Genomic DNA, 20493 nt, shown 5'->3' on the forward strand with positions numbered 1-20493 from the left:
GATGTGTCTGTAAGACTGAGGGCTCCTCCCCCCTCTGTCTCACCAGCTGTTTGATGCTCTGGGCCGCAGAGCGAGTGGCATAGTAATGGGCGATCAGCAGCATGGTCTCGAACTCCTCATGGGCTGGAGAGTTTGCCTCACTGGACTTCACCAAGTTTTCACACTAGAGCAGGGAGGGTGCACAGCCTGGGTCAGGGGTCAGAGGAGTGCCAGGGCCAGAGTGGTCAACTGACGGCCACCTGGACAGAGGAAGGTAGAGTCCGAGGGTGAAGGTTTATGTGCGTGAAAGAAAAGACGTGGACATGGACAGGCGGAATAGCCTTTCTGCTCTGCTGTCCACCCGACTTCCTCACCAGGTTGAAGAGGACGTCCCGAAGGTCAGCCCAGTTGTGATAGGCCTCGGCACTGTTGGTCCCAGGGGAGCTCACCATGTCAGTGAAGATCCTTCTGTAGATGTTGAAGTTCTGGAGGGGGAGGGGGAGGGGGAGGGGGAAGGAGAGCTGAGTGAGAAGAGCACAACTAGAAGAGAAGGTCAGGGGAAGTGGGGCCAAAGAGGAAAACGGGCTGTAAACGTGCGCGCGCGCGGGGGAGCTATGGGACGCTGCTGGAGAAAGCGTTATTTTAAGAGAAGAGGAAGAAGAAGGGCAAGAAAAAGCGATTTCTTCCTATCTGGCGCCCTGTGGGTGTGGGCAAATGTGTGGCTGTGAAAGTGCAGTCACACTGTTACCGGGTGACAGTGTCCGCAGTGAAAGTGCAGTCACACTGTTACCGGGGTGACAGTGTCCGCAGTGAAAGTGCAGCCACACTGTTACCGGGGTGACGGTGTCCGCAGAGCTGCGATGCTCAGGTAGGAGAGCGGTGCTCGCTCTCCGGAGGAAGTCAGTAAGGCCCTAGAGGTGTGTGCGGTTCATCTCTGCAAGACTGTTCCCTGCGTGCTAGCTAAGAGCATGGGGAGGTTGTTTGGTGTTCCTTCAAAGGGTAAATCCTCTAGAGAGGCTGTACGTTTCTGAAGAGGCTGGGTGGGGTCTCTGGGGATGATGCTCTCTAATGAAAGAATCCTTTGAGAAGACAGACCCTGAGAGCGTGAGTGGTCCTTGAGGAGAAGGTAAGAATTTCCTTGCGGAAACGTTCACCCCAAGGAGCAGGCTGATACCTGTGGGTTAGCAGGGGCTCCGTGTTGCACATACAGGGCCAGCGCCTGGGCATAGTCGCCCTCTCGGATCAGGTGAGTCGCATACAAAGCCACGTACTTGTGCAGAATCTTGTAGTTCTGTTCCAGGGGTGCAGGAAAAGCAAGGGGAGGTTGGGGTCAGTAAGACCAGGCAGTGAGGGTGGGGTGGTGACTTGAGGCCGTGGATTTGTTTAGGCGGCCAAGGGCATATGCAAGCCAGGCCCAGCTAGGCCTCTGACCCCACCGTCAGAGTGTGAAGACTGAGCTCTCTGACGCCGATCAGGGATATTTGGGGTTTGGGCTTTGGAGGAAGTAAGAGAGACAGCTCTGGGACAGGTGGGGAGTCAGAAAAATGCACAGAAGAGCTGGGAGTGGGATGAAGAGAGCAGTACCTGCTTGGTCGCTGTTTCAACACACTTGTCCCACTGGCCCTGCTCCACATACAGGTCCAAAGCAGCCGCCACATCCACACCCACCAGCTACGGGTCAGTGGAAAAGACAGAGTTACACGAGGAGAAGGAGAGAGAGAATCTCTTGAGCTTGCCTCCTGCTGACTCTGCCAATCTCACCGAGTCCACTTTGCCCTGGTTCTTGAGGAACTCTTTATAATGCTGGTCCACATAGTCTTCATACCTGTGAAGATGTGCAGAGATCTTGCACTTCATGGTCCTGGGATGCACACCCCTCCCATGAGAACTTTCTCCCAATCTTTACAAAAGGAAGTAAAAGAGAATTTCTAGTGAGAAGGGGTCATGAGCTTACCGGGGATCTAACTCCTTAGCCACACGCTTGGCCTTGTTCCATTCCTCACCCTCAAGGAAAGCATCGATCGCTTCCTTGACTAGGTCCAGGTTCAGATAGAGCTCTGCAGCCTGCACAGTGGAAAGTCAGAGACTGGAGATCATCTTTCCCCTCCCTCCCCAGTCTCCCCTCTGGGAACTCTCTGTGAACTCTGGGGAAACAGAAATGCATGCCATGCCTGCCAGGAGACCCACCTCATACAGCTTCCTGAGTGCAGGTGTCACCTTTCCACCCATCTCTGTGCAATCTATTTCTATTCAGTCCCAGCACGCTACTTACTGCACTGTGCTTTCCAATTCCAATCAGCTGGGGTCCCACAGCCCGAACTACTTCCAGACTGCGTTGGGGAGGTAGAAACTTGATGGAGAGTTCAGCTGCCTGAGTGGTTGAACAGAAGATAGAAATGGGTAGGAGAGACAAATATTGCGGGGGGGTCCTCGACCTGCTCTGTTTTTTTCCCTCCAGTTGTCAACTTTCTTGCACTCTCCCTCACTTTCCGCCCTCTTGGGCAAATCCTGCCTCATGGTCCATCAGAGCCTTTAAATAGAGGACCTATCTGTTCCTCTCAACTCATCCTCTTTCAGACACTCATCGCTGTCTGAGATCACTGCATTTGGTCCTGTCACCTTTGACAAACTGGTTTCTCAAGTTCTTTGTCACAAACAGAATCTTGGTAGCATGGTATAGAGAAAGAACCCCTAAAATCGGAGCCCAGGGCATTCTGCAACTATTTGTTTTAGGCTTTTCTGAGCTTCAGTTTCTTCACCCATAAGAGTGATGGTCAGGGCTTCCCTGGTGGCACAGTGGTTAAGAATCCGCCTGCCAATGCAGGGGACAAGGGTTCGAGCCCTGGTCCGGGAAGATCCCACATGCCACGGAGCAACTAAGCCCGTGCGCCACAACTACTGAGCCTGTGCTCTAGAGCCTGCGAGCCACAACTACTGAGCCCGCGAGCCACAACTACTGAAGCCTGCATGCCTAGAGGCCATGCTCCAACAAGAGAAGCCACTGCAGTGAGAAGCCCACGCACCACAACAAAGAGTAGCCCCCACTCGCCGCAACTAGAGAAAGCCCGCGCACAGCAATGAAGACTCAATGCAGCCAAAAATAAATAAATAAAAAATATAGAATCTTTAAAAAAAAAAAAAGAGTGACGGTCAGTCTAGATTTGTACTGTCCAACAGCAGCCACTAGTCACATGTGGCCAGTCCCAACTGCGATGTGCTGTAACCTTAAATGTTTCAAAGATTTTAGTGTGAAAAAAGGAATGTAGAATATTCATTCTACATGAATAGAATGAGGGGCAGCATGGCAAATTTTTGATAAATTTTTATATTGATTGCATGTTGAAATAATAGTTTTGATATATTGGGTTAAATAGAATATAATTATTTCCACCTGTTTCTTTATACTTATTTGAATGTGGGGCTACTAGAAAGTTTAAAATTACATGTATGACTTAAACCTTTGTGACCTGCATTATATTTCTACTGGACAGTGTTGGTCTAGATGACCTTGGAGACCTCTTCTAACCCTAAAACTCAGTAATTCTACAAACCCAAGTGTTCCATGAGTTCACTCTGTTTGCGCTGTGATGCTGACATCCTCACCAGATTTTAATTTCCACATGGTCCAGTTTAGCTATAGTCTATGCTAATCCTCCTGGTCTTCCCCCACCTATTCTTGCCTCTCTTTCTTTCTTTCTTTTTTTTTTAAAGTTTCTGGCCACACCCCACGGCATGCGGGATCTTAGTTCCCCGACCAGGGATCGAACCCACACCTCCTGCATTGGAAGGCAAAGTCTTAACCATTGGACCGCCGGGGAAGTCCCTTGCCTCTCTTTCTTTACCTGCCAAACCCATCAAGGCTTAAAGTGCTCCCATCCAGGAAGCCACCCTCTGACTAATCTGAAGAAGGTATAGTCATGAACAGACCCGAGTAAACAATGCCCCAGAGTAAGATACAGAAGATGCTTCATACTTGATTAAAACCTGCTAAACTCTTAACCAATCCTCAGTCCTTTCTACTTCCTTCCCCTCCAACTTCTAGGGGCTATTCAATTACAAGGCCTCACAAACCTAAGGGAAGTTCTGCAGGGGCATCAGCACACCAACATTTTATTCAGGGGCTGAGCAATCTCACCCCTTCATAACTCCTAATACCGTATTTCCCTGCATCTAAGGCACATCATTAAAATATACATGTATCCCCATCTCAAAGACACCAAGAATCTATCTTAGGATTGATGAAACAAATTAGCTTGGCTTAATCTGCTACAGGCTTCTTTTCAGGAGCTGCTGGGTAGAGGAGGGGCCTCTACTTTTTCCATGGCCTCCATCTGGCCCAGCTCCAGGGTCTGGATTTGCCCTTCCAGCTCTGACCCCAGGCCTACCTCCTCCCTCACAAGGGTTCCCCTACCCCAGCCCACAGAGATCTCACCCTTCTCTGAACTCTACTTGAATCACACACTTCAATCTTCACTAAGTTGCGATATTAACTAATTGAGCCACATGTTAGTCTACCTTCCCCCAATTTCTGGCTCTCCGGGTTCTGTGTTATATCCCTTTTTATAGCCTTCATAGGTTCTGGATCTAGCATCTAGCAAGCACTCAGTAGATACCTGCTACCTGATTGAAAACAAAAAGACACAGGAGGAGAAAGATGCCTGTCTGAGAAGGAACGCTGGGTGTGAATGGAGGCCGGGAAGCACAGGGCCAGGCAGGTGTGGCAGCCTCACCTTCATCCAGCACTTCTCCACCAGGCTGCTGCTCCCTGCATCCCGCACTTTGAGGTAACAGTCGACTGCACGGCTGTATTCTCCAGCCTGCTCCCACTGTCGAGCCTGTTCCACCAGTCCTTCCATGCCCCTGTGCAGACGAGCGCGCTTGTGACCAGGAATGGGGAGGGGCAGTGTGGCCGATTCTGTGCACACCTTCTGACCACCCATCCCCAGCCCTGCCGACACTTCCGGGTCCCCTGGCTTCATACCTGGCCCCCTTCTTGGTAGCTTCCCGCTCATACTCTTCCTGCAGTGCCTCCAGCTGGCCAGGCATGTAGTCCTTGCAGATCCGCAGGGCATCGCTCCACAGTCCAGCCTCCTGCTCAGATTGCCAGGTAGCAGGACGGTTAGCGGCAGGCATGACAGCTTTCCAGTGCCACTCAGGTGCTATGGCCCACTGATCCCTAGGTCCTTGGACTTCTCTTCCCCTTCCTCTTTGTCTCCTTCCCCCTCCCCAGTGTTAACCTCCTGTATCATTCTCAGTACCAGGGCTCAGTGTAGTGCTCTGTGGGCTCTCACATCCTCTCACCCTCCCCTCATGGCCCTGAATCCGCTGGCCCACCTTATAGTAATTGAGGGCCAGGCCCGGTCTCTGGGCCCGAAGCAGCAGCCCTTCTGCTTTCTGGAAGTCCTTCTCCTCCAAGGCGCCCCGGGCCTGCCCCATGAGCACCTCAGTGACGCTGTCAGGGTCGTGGGCCTCGGCCACACGCTGAGCTGCCTCCCAATCCTGGTTATGGACAAACCTGCTCCCAGATGAGGACAGAGAGGAGGCTGAGTATAGGAATGAGGCCTTCACGATGAGAGGCAAAAAGCCATGTCACTGAGGGGGTATAAGATTTATTGGTACTAGGTTTAGATGAAGGTGAAGATGACAATGAAAGATCCTGGGGCTGAGTCTGGGAGGACAGGATTAAGGAATTTATGGGGTAACTCACATGAGGACTGCTTCCTTGGGTTTACCAGCCCTGATGAATTCAGCTTCAGCCTCTTCAAATTTTCCCTAGAGGGAGAGAAAGGCAGCCATACATGATGAGACAGAGATTGGCATCACAGGCAGCCATGAGACAAGAGGTTTGAATGCCTGGCAGCAGTGGGCTAGGGGATGGGAAGGAGGGCTCTGCGGTCAGAGTCAAAAGCAATGGAGAAGAATCACATCCATACCTCATCCTCCAGGTACATAGCGTATCTGAGATGAATCTCAGGAGTTTTGTGCTTGAGGGCCAGCCGAGAGAGTTCAAAAGCAAATTCAAAGGAGCTGAAATGGAAGGCGCAGATAAGGTTAGCCTACTCTATACTTCCTTTTATAAGAGGAAAAGAAAAACAGAGGGCAAGGATTGAGGGGAGGAAAAGGCACAGATTAAGAAAGACAATATGACATGATAGAGCAGCACAGAGAGCACAGCACTGACAGGGAGGAAGGACTCCTGGTGCTCTGACCACCTCCTCCTGAGCCACATCTACACTAGCAGAAAAATAATCTTCCCAAAACAAGTAAAACTACCCGCAGCAATCTGACTCGATGCAGGATTACTACTGGTGTTCTTAACATTTACTTAAGAAAAGCTCACTTTGGGCAGAAGACCTGAATAGATGTTTTTCAAAAGAGGATACACAGATGGTCAACATGAAAAGATGCTCTAATCATCTAATCATCAGAGAAATGCAAGTCAAAACCACAATGAGATAACAACTCGCACCTGTAAGAATGGCTATCATCAAAAAAGGTCTACAAATAGCAAATGTGGGTGAGGATGTGGAGAAAATGGAACCCTTGTGCACTGCTGGTGGGAATGTAATTTGGTGCAGCCAATAGGGAAAAGAGTATGGAGGTTCCTCAAAAAACTAAAAAACAGAACTACCATATGATCCAACAATTCCACTCCTGGGTATATATCTGAAGAAAACAAAAACACTAATTAGAAAAGATACATGCACCCCAGTGTTCATAGCAGCACTATTTACAACAGCCAAGATATGGAAGCAACCTAAGTGTCCATCAACAGATAAATGAATAAGGAAGATGTGGTACATATATACAATGGAATACTACTCAGCCATTAAAAAAATGAAATTTTGCCATTTCCAACAACACGGATGGACCTGGAGGGTATTATGCTTAGTGAAATAAGTCAGACAGAGAAAGACAAATACTGTATGTTGTCACTTATATGTGAAATCTAAAAAAACAAAACAAATGAATATAACAAAACAGAAACAGACTCACAGATATAGAGAACAAACTAGTGGTTACCAGTGGGGAGAGGAAAGGGGGGAAGGTCAAGACAGGGCTAGGAGATTAAGAGGTACAGACTACTATGTATAAAGTAAATAAGCTACAAGAATACACTATACAGCACAGGGAATATAGCCAATATTTTATAATAACTTTAAATGGAGTATAATTTATAAAAATATTGAATCATCATGTTGGACACCTGAAACTAATATTATAAATCAACTACACTTCAAAACATTAATAATTTAATTTAACTTAATTTAAAAAAAGAAAGAAAAGCTCATTTTGCATTTAATAGAATCACACTTCCGTTACTCAGAAGTAAGTTACTGGCTTAGTGCATTTTAGCTTTAAAAGCTGTTCTCTTTCCACCTTTCTCCTTAGAACAGCCGAAGATTAAACACCATTCTGAGCCTCCTGGGGAACAGGAGCAGAGTTACTAATTCATTCTTGCCTCTCTATCAGGTTCTTCCAGGGATCTCTCCTTACCACACTGCTTCACTCTTGCTTCAGCCTCCAGAAATGCTTTTCAGTTATACATCAATTTCCTTTCTCTATATAGCGGCTCTGTCTGGAATGGGGCCAGCAGAGAGAAGGCTTGGGGCCTCACCAGTTGTCAGCAGCATGGTCAATAGCAGCTTCCAGGAGTCCCAGCTTATTGAGCAGTCTAACTGCAGCCTCACCTCCCAGGCTCTTTGCCCACAGATAGGCCACGTGTTTGTGGGCATTAGCTCCTCCGTGAGCCTTGGCCACCTGAAAAGCAAAGCCACTTGGCAATCCTCCAATACAGGGGTACATGGCTGCTCCCTTCTCATCTCTGACCTGACCTCAGCTTGGAAAAAGATCAGGTGCCTCTCCTAGAACAGTAGGAAGAGGGCTAAGTTTCAGGGTCTATTAACCTGATTAGGGTCCCAGGATGGATTTCAGGTCGTTCACAAACCATTAAAATTGTATGTGAAATTTTGTGCGTAGTTGTGGACTTTTTTCAAAGACACCCATGACCAGTTTAGAATTAGACAGTTACTTGAGAGTGGGAAAGAGGGATGGATGAACCCTGTACATCCTTACCCATTAAGGGTAAGAACTCCTTACCCGGTAGGCCTCTTCCCAAAGCCCACTGGACCGGTACATATTCACTGTTGCCTTCCACTCCTGGGCCTCGAGGTAGTGATATTCAGCCTCCTGTAGTCGGCCTTCAGCCTCCAGCTCCTGGGGAGAGGTGGATCAGGATGGAGAGAGGGGGAGATGGAGCCTGTTTGGGGGAGAGATGGGCAGGGGCAGGAGAAGGGCTCACCTTGCCCAGATGTAGGTGTGTGTCGCTGAGGAGATCTGGGTGGTGCTTCCCTACTAGGCGGACCATATCATCATACAACTTGTGCTTTTTGAACATGGTGATGGCAAGATCAGGCTCTTCCACTGTCACATATAGCCTGGGGATAGGAGATACACCTGCGGCCTCCTAGACCCAGATTCCTGCTGCTAGAGTCGTTCCTAAGGGATTCTGTCACTGCCTTCTGGGCAGAGGGCACATATCTGCAGACCCCATCCCTCCCTCTAGCCCTGAAGCCCCATCTCCTGCTACACCTCCCCTGGGGCCACGGCTCACCTTTCAGCCTCTCGGTACTTGCCCTGCTTCTCCATCTCCTGAGCCTGGGTGATGTACAGCACCGACACATCTTCTGGTCTCATGCACTTCATCGCCAGCTGTGAGGACACACAGAGCCAGGGTAGCCTCAGGCACCAATTCCCAAGGGAAGCAGAGGGAAATGTAGAGCGGACAAGGAAGTGGGGCTTCAAGGGAGCCTGTTTTCTCAGGAACTCTGAACCTTCCCAACAATCACAGGTGTTTGGTTAGCGTCACTCTCCTAGTCAGTTCAGGGAATCCCAAGTCCATAATGAGCAGAGTAAGAACTACATTCTGCTAAGGCAGGAGGGCCAGAGACACCCTGTGCGGGGGGCACCTGTTCCCACTACCTTACTCCTACTGTACCCACTGGGCTCTGGGAGCAGGAGCGAGAACGGTTACCAGTGTGGCTAGAGCTTCAGCAGAGGTATTTCAGATTCCCTAGCCCCCAAGCCCATCTGCTGTCTTCAGAATCGCAGGTTTGGGAACAAGGGCCTCTCTTCACCCTTGCCTGTCCCTATGGCTAGGGATCAAAGTTACCCAGACTGTATTTTGGTACTCTTCCTCAGCTTTCAGGGAACCTGGCGAAGTGGGGAGATCAGAGACTAAGGAAAGTGGCAACATAACCACAAAGGTGGAATTCTCTTCTCATGAACTCCGCCCATTCCCTACCTTGTGGGCTTGCTCCCAGCGGCCAGCCTGGGTGTACATGTCTATGGCATCTTTCGTCCGGTCTCCCTTAGTGTAGAGCTCCTCAGCAATCTGTGGTTGAGATAGGCAGAGGCAAAAGGTCAGAGCATCAGAGTGAAAGCAGCCTGTAGGAGGAAAGAACAAACCTCAGTTGGGATGGAGCAGAGCCTGGGATACCATTATCCTATAGTCACAGAGAAGACAAGATGACTACAGGTGTTTCAGACTTTCTACTGTTTTGAAAAAAGACCAGCCTGAAACAGTATGAGGACAGTACAGTGGGAGTTTAAGAGGGCCTCACGTTTCTGCAATGCAAGGCAATTCTATACTCTAACTATGTTGGAGTTATTCTTTGTTTTTTAATTAATTAATTTATCTTTGGCTGCGTTAGGTCTTCATTGCTGCACGCGGGCTTCTCACTGCGGTGGCTTCTTTTGTTGCAGAGCACGGGCTCTAGGTGCGGGGGCTTCAGTAGTTGTGGCTCGTGGGCTCTAGAGTGCAGGCTCAGTAGTTGTGGTGCACGGGCTTAGCTGCTCCGCGACATGTGGGATATTCCCAGACCAGGGATCGAACCTGTGTCCCCTGCATTGGCAGGTGGATTCTTAACCACTGCGCCACCAGGGAAGTCCCTATTCTTTTTTTTTTAATTTTAATTTTTAAAAAAAATTTTAGGGCTTCCCTGGTGGCGCAGTGGTTGAGAATCTGCCTGCTAATGCAGGGGACATGGGTTCGAGCCCTGGTCTGGGAGGATCCCACATGCTGCGGAGCAACTAGGCCCGTGAGCCACAACTACTGAGCCTGCGCGTCTGAAGCCTGTGCTCGGCAACAAGAGAGGCCGCGATAGTGAGAGGCCCGCGCACCGCGATGAAGAGTGGCCCCCGCTTGCCACAACTAGAGAAAGCCCTCGCACAGAAACGAAGACCCAACACAGCCATAAATAAATAAATAAATAAATAAATAAATAAATAAATAAATAAAAATTTTATTGAAGTATGGTTGATTTACAATGTTGTGTTAATTTCTGCTGTACAGCAAAGTGATTCAGTTATACGTGTATATATATATTCTTTTTCATATTCTTTTCCATTATGGTTTATCACAGGATATTGAATATAGTTCCTTGTGCTATACAGTAGGACCTTGATGTTTATCCATCCTGTATATACTAGTTTGCACCTGCTAATGTTGGAGTTATCCATGAAGCATCACTCATGCTTGCACAGGAAGAGAGCTAGAGACTTGCTTTATACGTCTGGGAGAGGGGTCTATGTTATGTTAGAATGAAATGGGGGAAGTAAACCTCTTTCTTCCCATTCAGGGTGGTGACACTGTTGGGTCCCAGAAAGAAGGATTTGGAACACTTCTTGTTCTGGGTTCCCTCATCATCATCCTGTACTGCATTGCTTCCGGCTGCAGAAAGGGGCTCTCCCTCACCTCATACTCCTGCAGAGACGCATAGTGTTGGGCCACACGAGGATAGTATTTGGACGCAGTGTTCTGGTCCTGTAGATCTAATATATAAATTGCCTTCTTCCACTGGCGGGCACCCAGGGCAGCCTCAATTGCCTTAATGGAGCACCTGGCATAGTTGGGAAAGGTGTAAATATGTATGAGGAAAGAGGAAAACAGATGGAGGTAAAGGGAAACCTCAAGCATACTCCAACCTACATTTTGAGATCTCTCTTATTTTAGTAAGGCCCTGGCACCCTTACTTTCCCCATCACCTCTCATCTCATGCCCAAATGTCCTTGCACCCCCGGACCACCACACCTGGCTTCAATGTAGTGATTAATGGCCGCATCAAGCTGCTTCTGCTGCACCAAGTGGTCCCCCCACGCCTCCTCTAGTCTCACCACCTCCACTGGGAATGCCAATCGAGCCAGCTCCACCGCTGCCAGAGACAGAGAGGGCACTCAGCTCAGACTTCAGGAAAAGTGAGATAGAGAAATGAGGCGTGGAATACAGGTGAGAAGTGGAGGGACAGAGGAGCACTGAAGCCAGTCAGCCTGAGCAGAGGCACACAACAGGTGTGGGGGACTGTTTGGGCCGCAGTCCACAACACTGAGGGATGGGCTGTGGGTGGCTAGTACCTTTCATGAACGCGTTGCCTTTACAGTAGCACTCCAGGGCCCGCTGTGGATTTCGAATCTTCTCAAAGAGATCACCTGCCTGTTAACACATCCCATATTACTACAAAGATACCCTTACTCCACAAAAATCAAGTATCAGCCCCCAAAGGAGGCGAGTCAGCCACCAGTCAGGGAGGGCTATGCGCTCCAAGACTCCTCTGGGTAGGAAAGGGGCACTGAGCCCTGGGGGTAAGGGACAGGAATAGGAAGCCAGCCATACCCTTTCATACAGTTCGCTCTTGATAAGGGCTGCAGTGATGTGCTCTACCAGCTCTGTGGTGGCCAGCAGCTCCTCTCGGGTCAGCACCAGCCGAGCAGCTTTGGCAGGGAGCCCAGCTTTGAGGTAGAGGCTGATGGCTGCTAGCCCATCCCCTTGGCTCTCCTGAAGTTCGCCTGCTCGCTCCTCTTGCTGTGTGTCCATCAGCCACTGGTAGTAACCCCGGCGCAGCTTCTCTAGGGCTGGGTGCCCCTGGACACGCAACAGAGAAGACTAGGAGTCACATCCCTCCTGCCCTGCTGCTTCCCAGGCTTCTCCAATCCCACTGTAACAACAGAAACCCTCCCAGTCACCAATGTCCCAACTCCTCACCATATCAGGTCCCGGCCCCCGCCCTGCTGCAGTTCCTACAGTCTCCTTGACAAGAGGAGGTTTCTGATATTGGTGGGCGTGAGTTCTGAACAACTGTGGGGAAGACAGAACTGGTACCTTGGCCTCAGCCACAGCGATACATTCGTCCCAACGGTGTAGCTCCTGGTACATGTCCATGGCCTCCTCAACAGCGTTCTAGGGGAACCCGGGCAGAGGAAAGAGGGACACCAGGAAGATACGAGAATCAGAAATCAGCAAGCTCTCCTCAGCCCAGCTAAGATGCCGGCCTGTGTGGACTGAAAGCCTCACCCTTTACGTATACACAAGCAGAGGTGAATTTAGTATGAAACTAAAAGAAACTTAAGCTTCAGGGCACCTTATTTGCACAGGTTCCTTCCAAAGCAACTTTTCTTAAAGAGGGCTCCTCAAATTGTATAAGCTTTGGGCCTCACAAAATCTGGATCTACCTCCACGCACAAGAATTGCAAAGACAGGCTCTGGAGTATACGGGGAAGACAGCAGACTTTTTATGAAAGATAGAAGTAATTGTAAGAACTAACACAGAGGACGCAATTATGGAGGAGTGAAATGCACTGTACAGACCTTTCTGAAAGTTCTCCCCAGACCTTTGGTAGCCCAGCTGACCAGTGCTCATTCCTCTCGAGTTCGCCTCTCTATTTTTCCCCCTCTGATCCCCTCTTCCGTCCAGTTCTTCTGTTCCTATTACCTGTTCTAAGAAGATCATTTCGGCCAGCTTGTAGTTCTTCTCCAGCATGGCTAGACGTGCTCGGACCTGATAAAAGTCTGTTCCTTCTCCACCCTGTGGGGAAAAAGGAGGTTCTGGTTATTCTGTTGGTGCCACAGGAGCCATTCTGTCTGTGTGGCCAGAGAGACATGGAGGCTAAAAGGCTTAGGAAGCTGAAAACCTCCATGGGGCTTAGAGGCTCGAGGTTTGGCAAGCAATTCCAAAATGGTCTGACTTGAAGGTAGAGGTGGAGGGGGCAGGGTAGAGGAAATTAGCCATGGCTGGAAAGCTAAGAGTCGTGGGGTTGAGTACCAGGAGAAATCTCAGCTTGAAAGACTGAACGAATCAGGAGGAGAATACTTGCATATTCCCGAGACACTTGATCTGCAATCTCATTGGTCTCATGTAGGAATCGAGCTTTTGCTACATGGCCCAAAGCAGAAAAGCACCTATAGCATGGAAGCAATAACAGTAATATTATTATAGAATCATCATTAATTCATTGGTTCAGTAGATATACTGAGCATCTATTATATGCCAGAAACTGTTCTTGCCACTGGGGACACAAAAGGGATAAGACAGATGAGGGACCAGCTCTTAGGGAACTTACTTTCTAGTGGAAACAAATAATTAGTAAACAAATAAACAAAGATTATTTGAAAGAATGGAAAATAAAACTAAGGGGACTCCTTAAGTTGGTAGTCAGAGAAGACCTGTTTGAGGAGCTGACATCTGAGCTGAGACCTTAATACAAGAAAGAGCCAACCATGACAAGATGGAGAAAAATTATTCCAGGCAGAGAGAAAAGCTAGTGTAAAGGCCCTAAGGCAGGAGTGAGCTTGGCACACTCAAAGGGACAAAAGGATGCCAGTGCGGCTGGAGACTAATGGGCAAGTACCTGATATGAGAAGAAAGCAGAGGCCAAATCTTGTGGGGCCTTAGGACATGCAAAGAGTTTGGGTTTTATACAAAGTACAATAGTAAGTTACTGGAAGGTTCTGAGCAAGAAAATGATATAATCTAATTTATGTTTTTAAAAAATTACCTCAGCTGCTATGGGGTGAATGGATCGTAGGGGTATAAGAACCGTATCAGTGAGACTAATTAAGAGGCTTTGCACCATAGCATGTAGATAGCGGTGGTCTATTCCAGGGTGGACACAGTAGACTTGAACAAATAAGCGATTCAGGATACCTTTTCTTTTTTTTTTTACAATCACGTGGATCACTTTTTATTTTTAACATATAGAATTTGACTTTGTGTTCATATATATTATATATATATGCATGTACACATGTACCAAATACTTGTATCTCTACCTGTTAGCATTTTTTTAATCTTTATTGGCGTATAATTGCTTTACAATGCTGTGTTAGTTTTTTCTGTACAGCAAAGTGAATCAGCTATATGTACACATATATCCCCATATCCCCTCCCTTTTGAGCCTCCCTCCCACCCTCTGTATCCCGTCTCTCTAGGTCATCACAAAGCATCGAGTTGATCTCCCTGTGCGATGCAGCAGCTTCCCAGTAGCCATCCGTTTTACGTTTGGTAGTGTATCTATGTCCATGCTACTCTCTCACTTTGTCCCAGCTTCCCCTTCCCCCACCCCTGGGTCCTCAAGTCCATTCTCTGCGTCTTTATTCCTGCCCTGCCACTAGGTTCATCAGTACCATTTTTTTTAAGATTCCAAATATGTGCGTTAGCATATGGTATTTGTTTTTCTCTTTCTGACTTACTTCACTCTGTATGACAGACTCTATGTCCATCCACCTCATTACAGGGAACTCAGTTTCATTCCTCTTTATGGCTGAGTAATATTCCATTGTATATATGTGCCACATCTTCTTTATCCATTCATCTGTCGATGGACATTTAGGTTGCTTCCATGTCCTGGCTATTGTAAATAGTGCTTCAGTGAACATTGTGGTACATGCATCTTTTTGAATTATGGTTTTCTCAGGGTATATGCCCGGTAGTGGGATTGCTGGGTCATATGGTAGTTCTATTTTTAGTTTTTTAAGGAACCTCTATACTGTTCTCCATAGTGACTATATCAATTTAGATTCCTACCAACAGTGCAGGAGGGTTCCCTTTTCTCTACACCTTCTCCAGCAATTATTGTTTCTAGAATTTTTGATGATAGCCATTCTGACCCGTGTGAGGTGATACCTCATTGTGGTTTTGATTTGCATTTCTCTACTGATTAGTGATGTTGAGCACCTTTTCATATGTTTGTTGGCAATCTGTATGTCTTCTTTGGAGAAATGTCTACTTAGGTCTTCCACCGTTTTTGGATTGGGTTGTTTGTTTTTTTGATATTGAGCTGCATGAGCTGCCTGTATATCTTGGAGATTAATCCTTTGTCAGTTGCTTTGTTCACAAATGTTTTCTCCCATTCTGAGGGTTGTCTTTTCGTCTTGTTTATGGTTTCCTCTGCTGTGAAAAAGCTTTTAAGTTTCATTAGGTCCCATTTGTTTATTTTTGTTTTTATTTCCATTTCTCTAGGAGGTGGGTTGAAAAGGATCTTGCTGTGATTTATGTCAAAGAGTGTTCTGCCTAAGTTTTCCCCTAAGAGTTTTATAGTGTCTGGCCTTACATTTAGGTCTTTAATCTATCTTGAGTTTATTTTTGTGTATGGTGTTAGGAAGTGTTCTAATTTCATTCTTCTACATGGAGCTGTCCAGTTTTCCCAGCACCACTTATTGAAGAGACTGTCTTTTCTCCACCGTATATTCTTGCCTCCTTTGTCAAAGATAAGGTGAGCATATGTACGTGGGTTTATCTCTGGGCTTTCTATCCTGTTCCATTGATCTATATTTCTGTTTTTGTGCCAGTACCATACTGTCTTGATTACTGTAACTTTGTAGTATAGTCTGAAGTCAGGGAGCCTGATTGTTCCAGCTCCGTTTTTCTTTCTCAAGATTGCTTTGGCTATTTGGGGTCTTTTGTGTTTCCATACAAACTGTAAAATTTTTTGTTCTAGTTCTGTGAAAAATGCCATTGGTAGTTTGATAGGGATTATATTCAATCTGTAGATTGCTTTGGGTAGTATAGTCATTTTCACAATGTTGATTCTTCCAATTCAAGAACATGGTATATCTCTCCATCTGTTTGTATCCTCTTTGATTTCTTTCATCAGTGTCTTACAGTTTTCTGCATACAAGTCTTTCGCCTCCATAGGTAGGTTTATTCCTAGGTATTTTATTCTTTTTGTTGCAGTGGTAAATGGGAGTGTTTCCTTAATTTCTCTTTCTGATTTTTCACTGTTAGTGTATAGGAATGCAAGAGATTTCTGTGAATTAATTTTCAGGATATGTTTTGAAGACCCTGGATCAGTGTCCCTAGGACTTGCTGAGAGTCCAGCTGTGGGAGGATAGGAAAAAAGGGACCAAGGATGACTCCTCGGCAAAATAGCAGCAGCTGACCTTTAAAGAGCACTTCCAACCTGTGCTCTTAGCACAGGTCCTCTCATTTGCTCTCCACTACCACTGCCATTTTTCTTTACCATCCTGCAGGTAAATTCTGTTATCATCCCCATTTCATAGAGCAAATGAAGAAACCAAGGCTTGGGAAGGTTAAGTTAACCTCTCTCAAGTTACACAGTTGGTAAATGGAGCCAATATTTGAAATCAGAGAGTCTGGAGTCCCATGTTTGTCCTATAAATTACACTCCTATACAACACCTGGAATATACACATCAACACGTGGATTGTAGGGTATGAGTGTTAAAAACTTTGAAGGGGCACCTAGTTACAAGATTGGGGAGTGACAACAATAAAAGACACACTCATGTGAAGTAAGTCAGAAAGAGAAAAACAAATATCGTACAATATTGCTTATATGTGGAATCTAGAAAAATGGTAGAGATGAAATTACTTGCAAAGCAGAAATAGAGTCACAGATGTAGAGAACAAACTTACGGTTACCAAGCGGGGAAGGAAGGGTGGGATGAACTGGGAGATTGGGACTGACATATATACACTACTATGTATAAAATAGATAACTAATGAGAACTTACTGCATAGCACAGGGTACTCTACTCAATGTTCTGTGGTGACCTAAATGGGAAAGAAATCTAAAAGAGTGTATATATATATATATATATATATATATATATACACATACATATAACTGATTCACTTTGCTGTACAGCAAGAAACTAACACAACATTGTAAATCAACTATACTCCAATAAAAATTAAAAAATAAATAAATAAAAGACATACTCATAATATAGGATGGGAGGATGTTTGGAATAACTGTACCATGGAAGGGTTCTATGACATCTGTTGGCATGGGAAGGGAAGTGCTGCCTTAACACTGGGGAGGAGCAGCCCACGGGGAAGATACCCGCATGGCCATCCCTCCCTCCTAGCTGCCTGGCACCTCGGTTCTACAGCCCAACTCACCTCTCAGCAATGTGTAGCTGCCTTGCTTCCAGTGACAGCTTACTCAAGGTTTTCCACATTGCCTCTGTTTCTGGGGTCATTTCCAGAGTCTCCAAGAAGGCTGCTGCCCTGGAGAGGGAAGGAAGCAAAGCACAAGGAATGAGTCCAGGGTCAGGAAGACACCGAGGAATACTAGTGATGGGGCAGGGGAGGAGGGGGGCAGGCAATTATTTGTCCTCTTTGTCTAATCTCCTCCCAGGACACCACGTTCTTTTCAGACATGGCCAGTTTTACTACCCATCCCAGGTCCTCAGAACCAGAATTTCCCACCACCTTGCTGGTTACCAGTCTAGCCCCTCACCTGGTGTAGTTGCCGTCATCAATGGCTGTTCCAAACTCAATAAGGCCCTCATCCAGTGTGTAGGCAACTGTAGTCACACCTTCAGTCACCATCACCTCGGTCTTTCCCCCGCCCCGCTCCAGACCTACAACATCACCCTGTAAAAATTCAACACCCCCATCCCACCAGAATTCCAAGTGAGCATTTCCACTGACTCAACTGCAGAAAAGACCCACCCTCATTCAACCCTACTGCTCATACACTGAGGGAATTACAGTGGCCCCCGTTTTTCTAACATTTAGTTTCTCTCAGGCAGATAAAAATTCCCTATCTATGGTAATATCCTTGGGTTAAAGTACACTCATAGCTATGATGGCACTAATGGCTAGGGATAAGTTGACAAAGTGTGACATCCACTTCTGCTACTGCCAGCAGTACTGCCAGCAGTACTATGACTCGGTATTCTTAAAGGCCCTCCTGTTAAAATTCAACTTGAACATACTTCCCAATGTATTGCTAAGTTCAACTGAAGAAACCACTAGGAATGCTTCCTACTCCCTCCCCCCGCCCCCACAAAAAGAAAGCAAGAGAGAAAGAGGTCAGTAAGCTAAAACCGAAAAAACATGAGCAGGAAAAAATGGAAGGTGAGCAAGTAGGAAGAATACAGTTGCCCTGAAGGCAAACATAGTATTAGGAGAATAAACTTTGGGTCCTCCAGCAGGATGGGGAGGCCAAATCTAAGGTTCCTTCATTAAACTGGGGATCCTCTCTTCAGTAAAGGGAACCAAAGGGGTACAGGTCATTAATATGCCTAATTCCTGCAGAGGCAAACACAAATCATCTCTGGAGGAAAACATGCCTATATGAGGCCCTCAGGATTCCAAAAGATTACATTCAATGTAACATGAGCTCACAATAAAAAATTACCAAAATATAAGTTAACAAACAGTTAACCAAAAAGTTAAATGAGTAAACAATACCTATAAACAACAGTTTTAGACCTCCATGGGTCTCAGATATCAAAAATAATAGTTAAGAAAAAAGACAGTTACGAAATATAAAATAATTATGTGTGAGATGTTTAAAGACCTAAAAGATGAAATGAAAAATTAAGCAAGGAACAAGAGACTATCAAAAATGGTCAGTCACGTTGGAGAAAGAACCAAGTAAAACCTTATGAAAAATTTAATTTTTGAATTAAAAAACTCAATAGATGGTTTAAATAGCAGATTAGACAATGATGAAAATGAATTAATGAACTAAAAGATGTATCTCAAGAAATTATCCAGAATGTAGCATGAAGTGAGAAGGAGAAAGGAAATATGAAAGACAGGTTAAAAAGGTACAAAAGACAGAACAAGAAATCTAACATACACCTAATTAGAGTTTTGATGGAGAGACTGGAGAATACGATAGAAGAAGCAATGTTTAAAGAGATTATGGTTGGGATATTTGCAAGACAGGTAGAAATATGTGTACTCACAATTACAGGTAGCACAATATATACCAAGCAGGATAAATAAAAAGAAATTTATAGCTAGACACACTGTAGTAAAATTTCAACATGCCTAAAAAAAGATTTTAAAAGCAACCAGAGAGAAAAGACAGATCACCTATACAGAAAGGGCTATTAATAAACTTGTCAGAACAAAAGAAGTCAATCAATGGGACAATATGTGCAAAAGGCTAAGAAAAATTAACAGTCAATCTAGAACTGGGGGGACTTCCCGGTGGCGCAGGGGTTAAGAATCCGCCTGCCAATGCAGGGGACACGGGTCCAAGCCCTGGTCTGGGAAGATTTCACATGCCGCGGAGCAACTAAGCCCGTGCGCCACAACTACTGAGCCCGTGTGCCACAACTACTAAGCCTGCGCTCTAGAGCCCGTGAGCCACAGCTACTGAGCCCGTGTGCCACAACTACTGAAGCCCACGTGCCCCAACTACTGAAGCCCGCGTGCCACAACTTCTGAAGCCCACATGCCTAGAGCCCATGCTCTGCAACAAAGAGAAGCCACTGCGCTGAGAGGCCCGCGCACCGCAACGAAGAGTAGCTTCTGCTCGCTGCAACTAGAGAAAGCCCAGGCGCAGCAACAAAGACCTAACACAGCCAAAAAAAAATCTAGAATTGGGTGCTGAGTCCAAGTATCTTTCAAGAGCAAAGCTCTAAATAAAAACATTTTCAGATAATCAAAACCTGAACGTTTATCATCAAAAGACTTTCACTAAAGAAACTTCTAGGATAGCCTCATCCACCAGAGGGCAGACAGTAGAAGCAAGAAGAACTACAATTCTGCAGCCTATGGGAGGAAAACCACATTCACAGAAATATAGACAAAATGAAAAGGCAGAGGACTTTGCACCAGATGAAGGAACAAGATAAAACCCCAGAAAAACAACTAAATGAAATGGAGATAGGCAACCTTCCAGAAAAAGAAGTCAGAATAATGATAGTGAAGATGATCCAGGACCTCGGAAAAAGAATGGAGGCAAATATCGAGAAGATGAAAGAAATGTAACAAAGACCTAGAAGAATTAAAGAACAAACTCCTAGAAGAATTAAAGAACAAACAAACAGAGATGAACAATACAATAACTGAAATGAAAAATACACTAGAAGGAATCAATAGCAGAATAACTGAGGCAGAAGAACGGATAAGTGACCTGGAAGACAGAATGGTGGAATTCACTGCCACAGAACAGAATAAAGAAAAAAGAATGAAAAGAAATGAAGACAGCCTAAGAGACTTCTGGGACAACATGAAATGCAACAACATTCGCATTATAGGGGTCCCAGAAAGATAAGAGAGACAGAAAGGACCCAAGAAAATATTTGAAGAGATTATAGTCAAAAACTTGGGAAAGGAAATAGCCACCCAAGTCCAGGAAGCGCAGAGAGTCCCAGGCAGATTAAACCCAAGAAGAAACACGCCGAGACACATAGTAATCAAACTGACAAAAATTAAAGACAAAGAAAAATTATTGAAAGCAACAAGGGAAA

At 46.1% G+C, this 20493-nt stretch overlaps 1 protein-coding gene across 2 annotated transcripts in view; it reads right to left on the reverse strand.

Annotated features, from left to right (window-relative positions):
* IFT172 (intraflagellar transport 172) overlaps positions 1-20493 on the reverse strand; it is a 41505-nt gene that overhangs the window by 2156 nt on the left and 18856 nt on the right. The window contains exons 17-42 of one of the 2 annotated variants that reach the window (XM_068564830.1): positions 17517-17653; positions 17177-17284; positions 13129-13213; positions 12747-12839; positions 12137-12214; positions 11651-11899; positions 11392-11470; positions 11072-11192; positions 10736-10880; positions 9284-9373; positions 8594-8691; positions 8282-8417; positions 8080-8196; positions 7598-7740; positions 5913-6006; positions 5687-5751; positions 5314-5494; positions 4961-5070; positions 4710-4839; positions 2252-2350; positions 1934-2043; positions 1741-1804; positions 1564-1650; positions 1154-1270; positions 354-464; positions 44-163 (exon numbers count right to left, since the gene is read on the reverse strand). In XM_068564830.1, coding sequence (XP_068420931.1) covers positions 44-163; positions 354-464; positions 1154-1270; positions 1564-1650; positions 1741-1804; positions 1934-2043; positions 2252-2350; positions 4710-4839; positions 4961-5070; positions 5314-5494; positions 5687-5751; positions 5913-6006; positions 7598-7740; positions 8080-8196; positions 8282-8417; positions 8594-8691; positions 9284-9373; positions 10736-10880; positions 11072-11192; positions 11392-11470; positions 11651-11899; positions 12137-12214; positions 12747-12839; positions 13129-13213; positions 17177-17284; positions 17517-17653 — 2967 coding nt within the window. Of the gene's footprint in view, positions 1-43; positions 240-353; positions 465-1153; positions 1271-1563; positions 1651-1740; positions 1805-1933; positions 2044-2251; positions 2351-4709; positions 4840-4960; positions 5071-5313; positions 5495-5686; positions 5752-5912; positions 6007-7597; positions 7741-8079; positions 8197-8281; positions 8418-8593; positions 8692-9283; positions 9374-10735; positions 10881-11071; positions 11193-11391; positions 11471-11650; positions 11900-12136; positions 12215-12746; positions 12840-13128; positions 13214-17176; positions 17285-17516; positions 17654-20493 lie in introns of those variants that run through there. The other variant, XM_068564831.1, reaches the window with a different exon arrangement.

The sequence above is a fragment of the Eschrichtius robustus genome, chromosome 15 (genome assembly GCF_028021215.1).
Source record: "Eschrichtius robustus isolate mEscRob2 chromosome 15, mEscRob2.pri, whole genome shotgun sequence".
NCBI classification, from domain to species: domain Eukaryota; kingdom Metazoa; phylum Chordata; class Mammalia; order Artiodactyla; family Eschrichtiidae; genus Eschrichtius; species Eschrichtius robustus.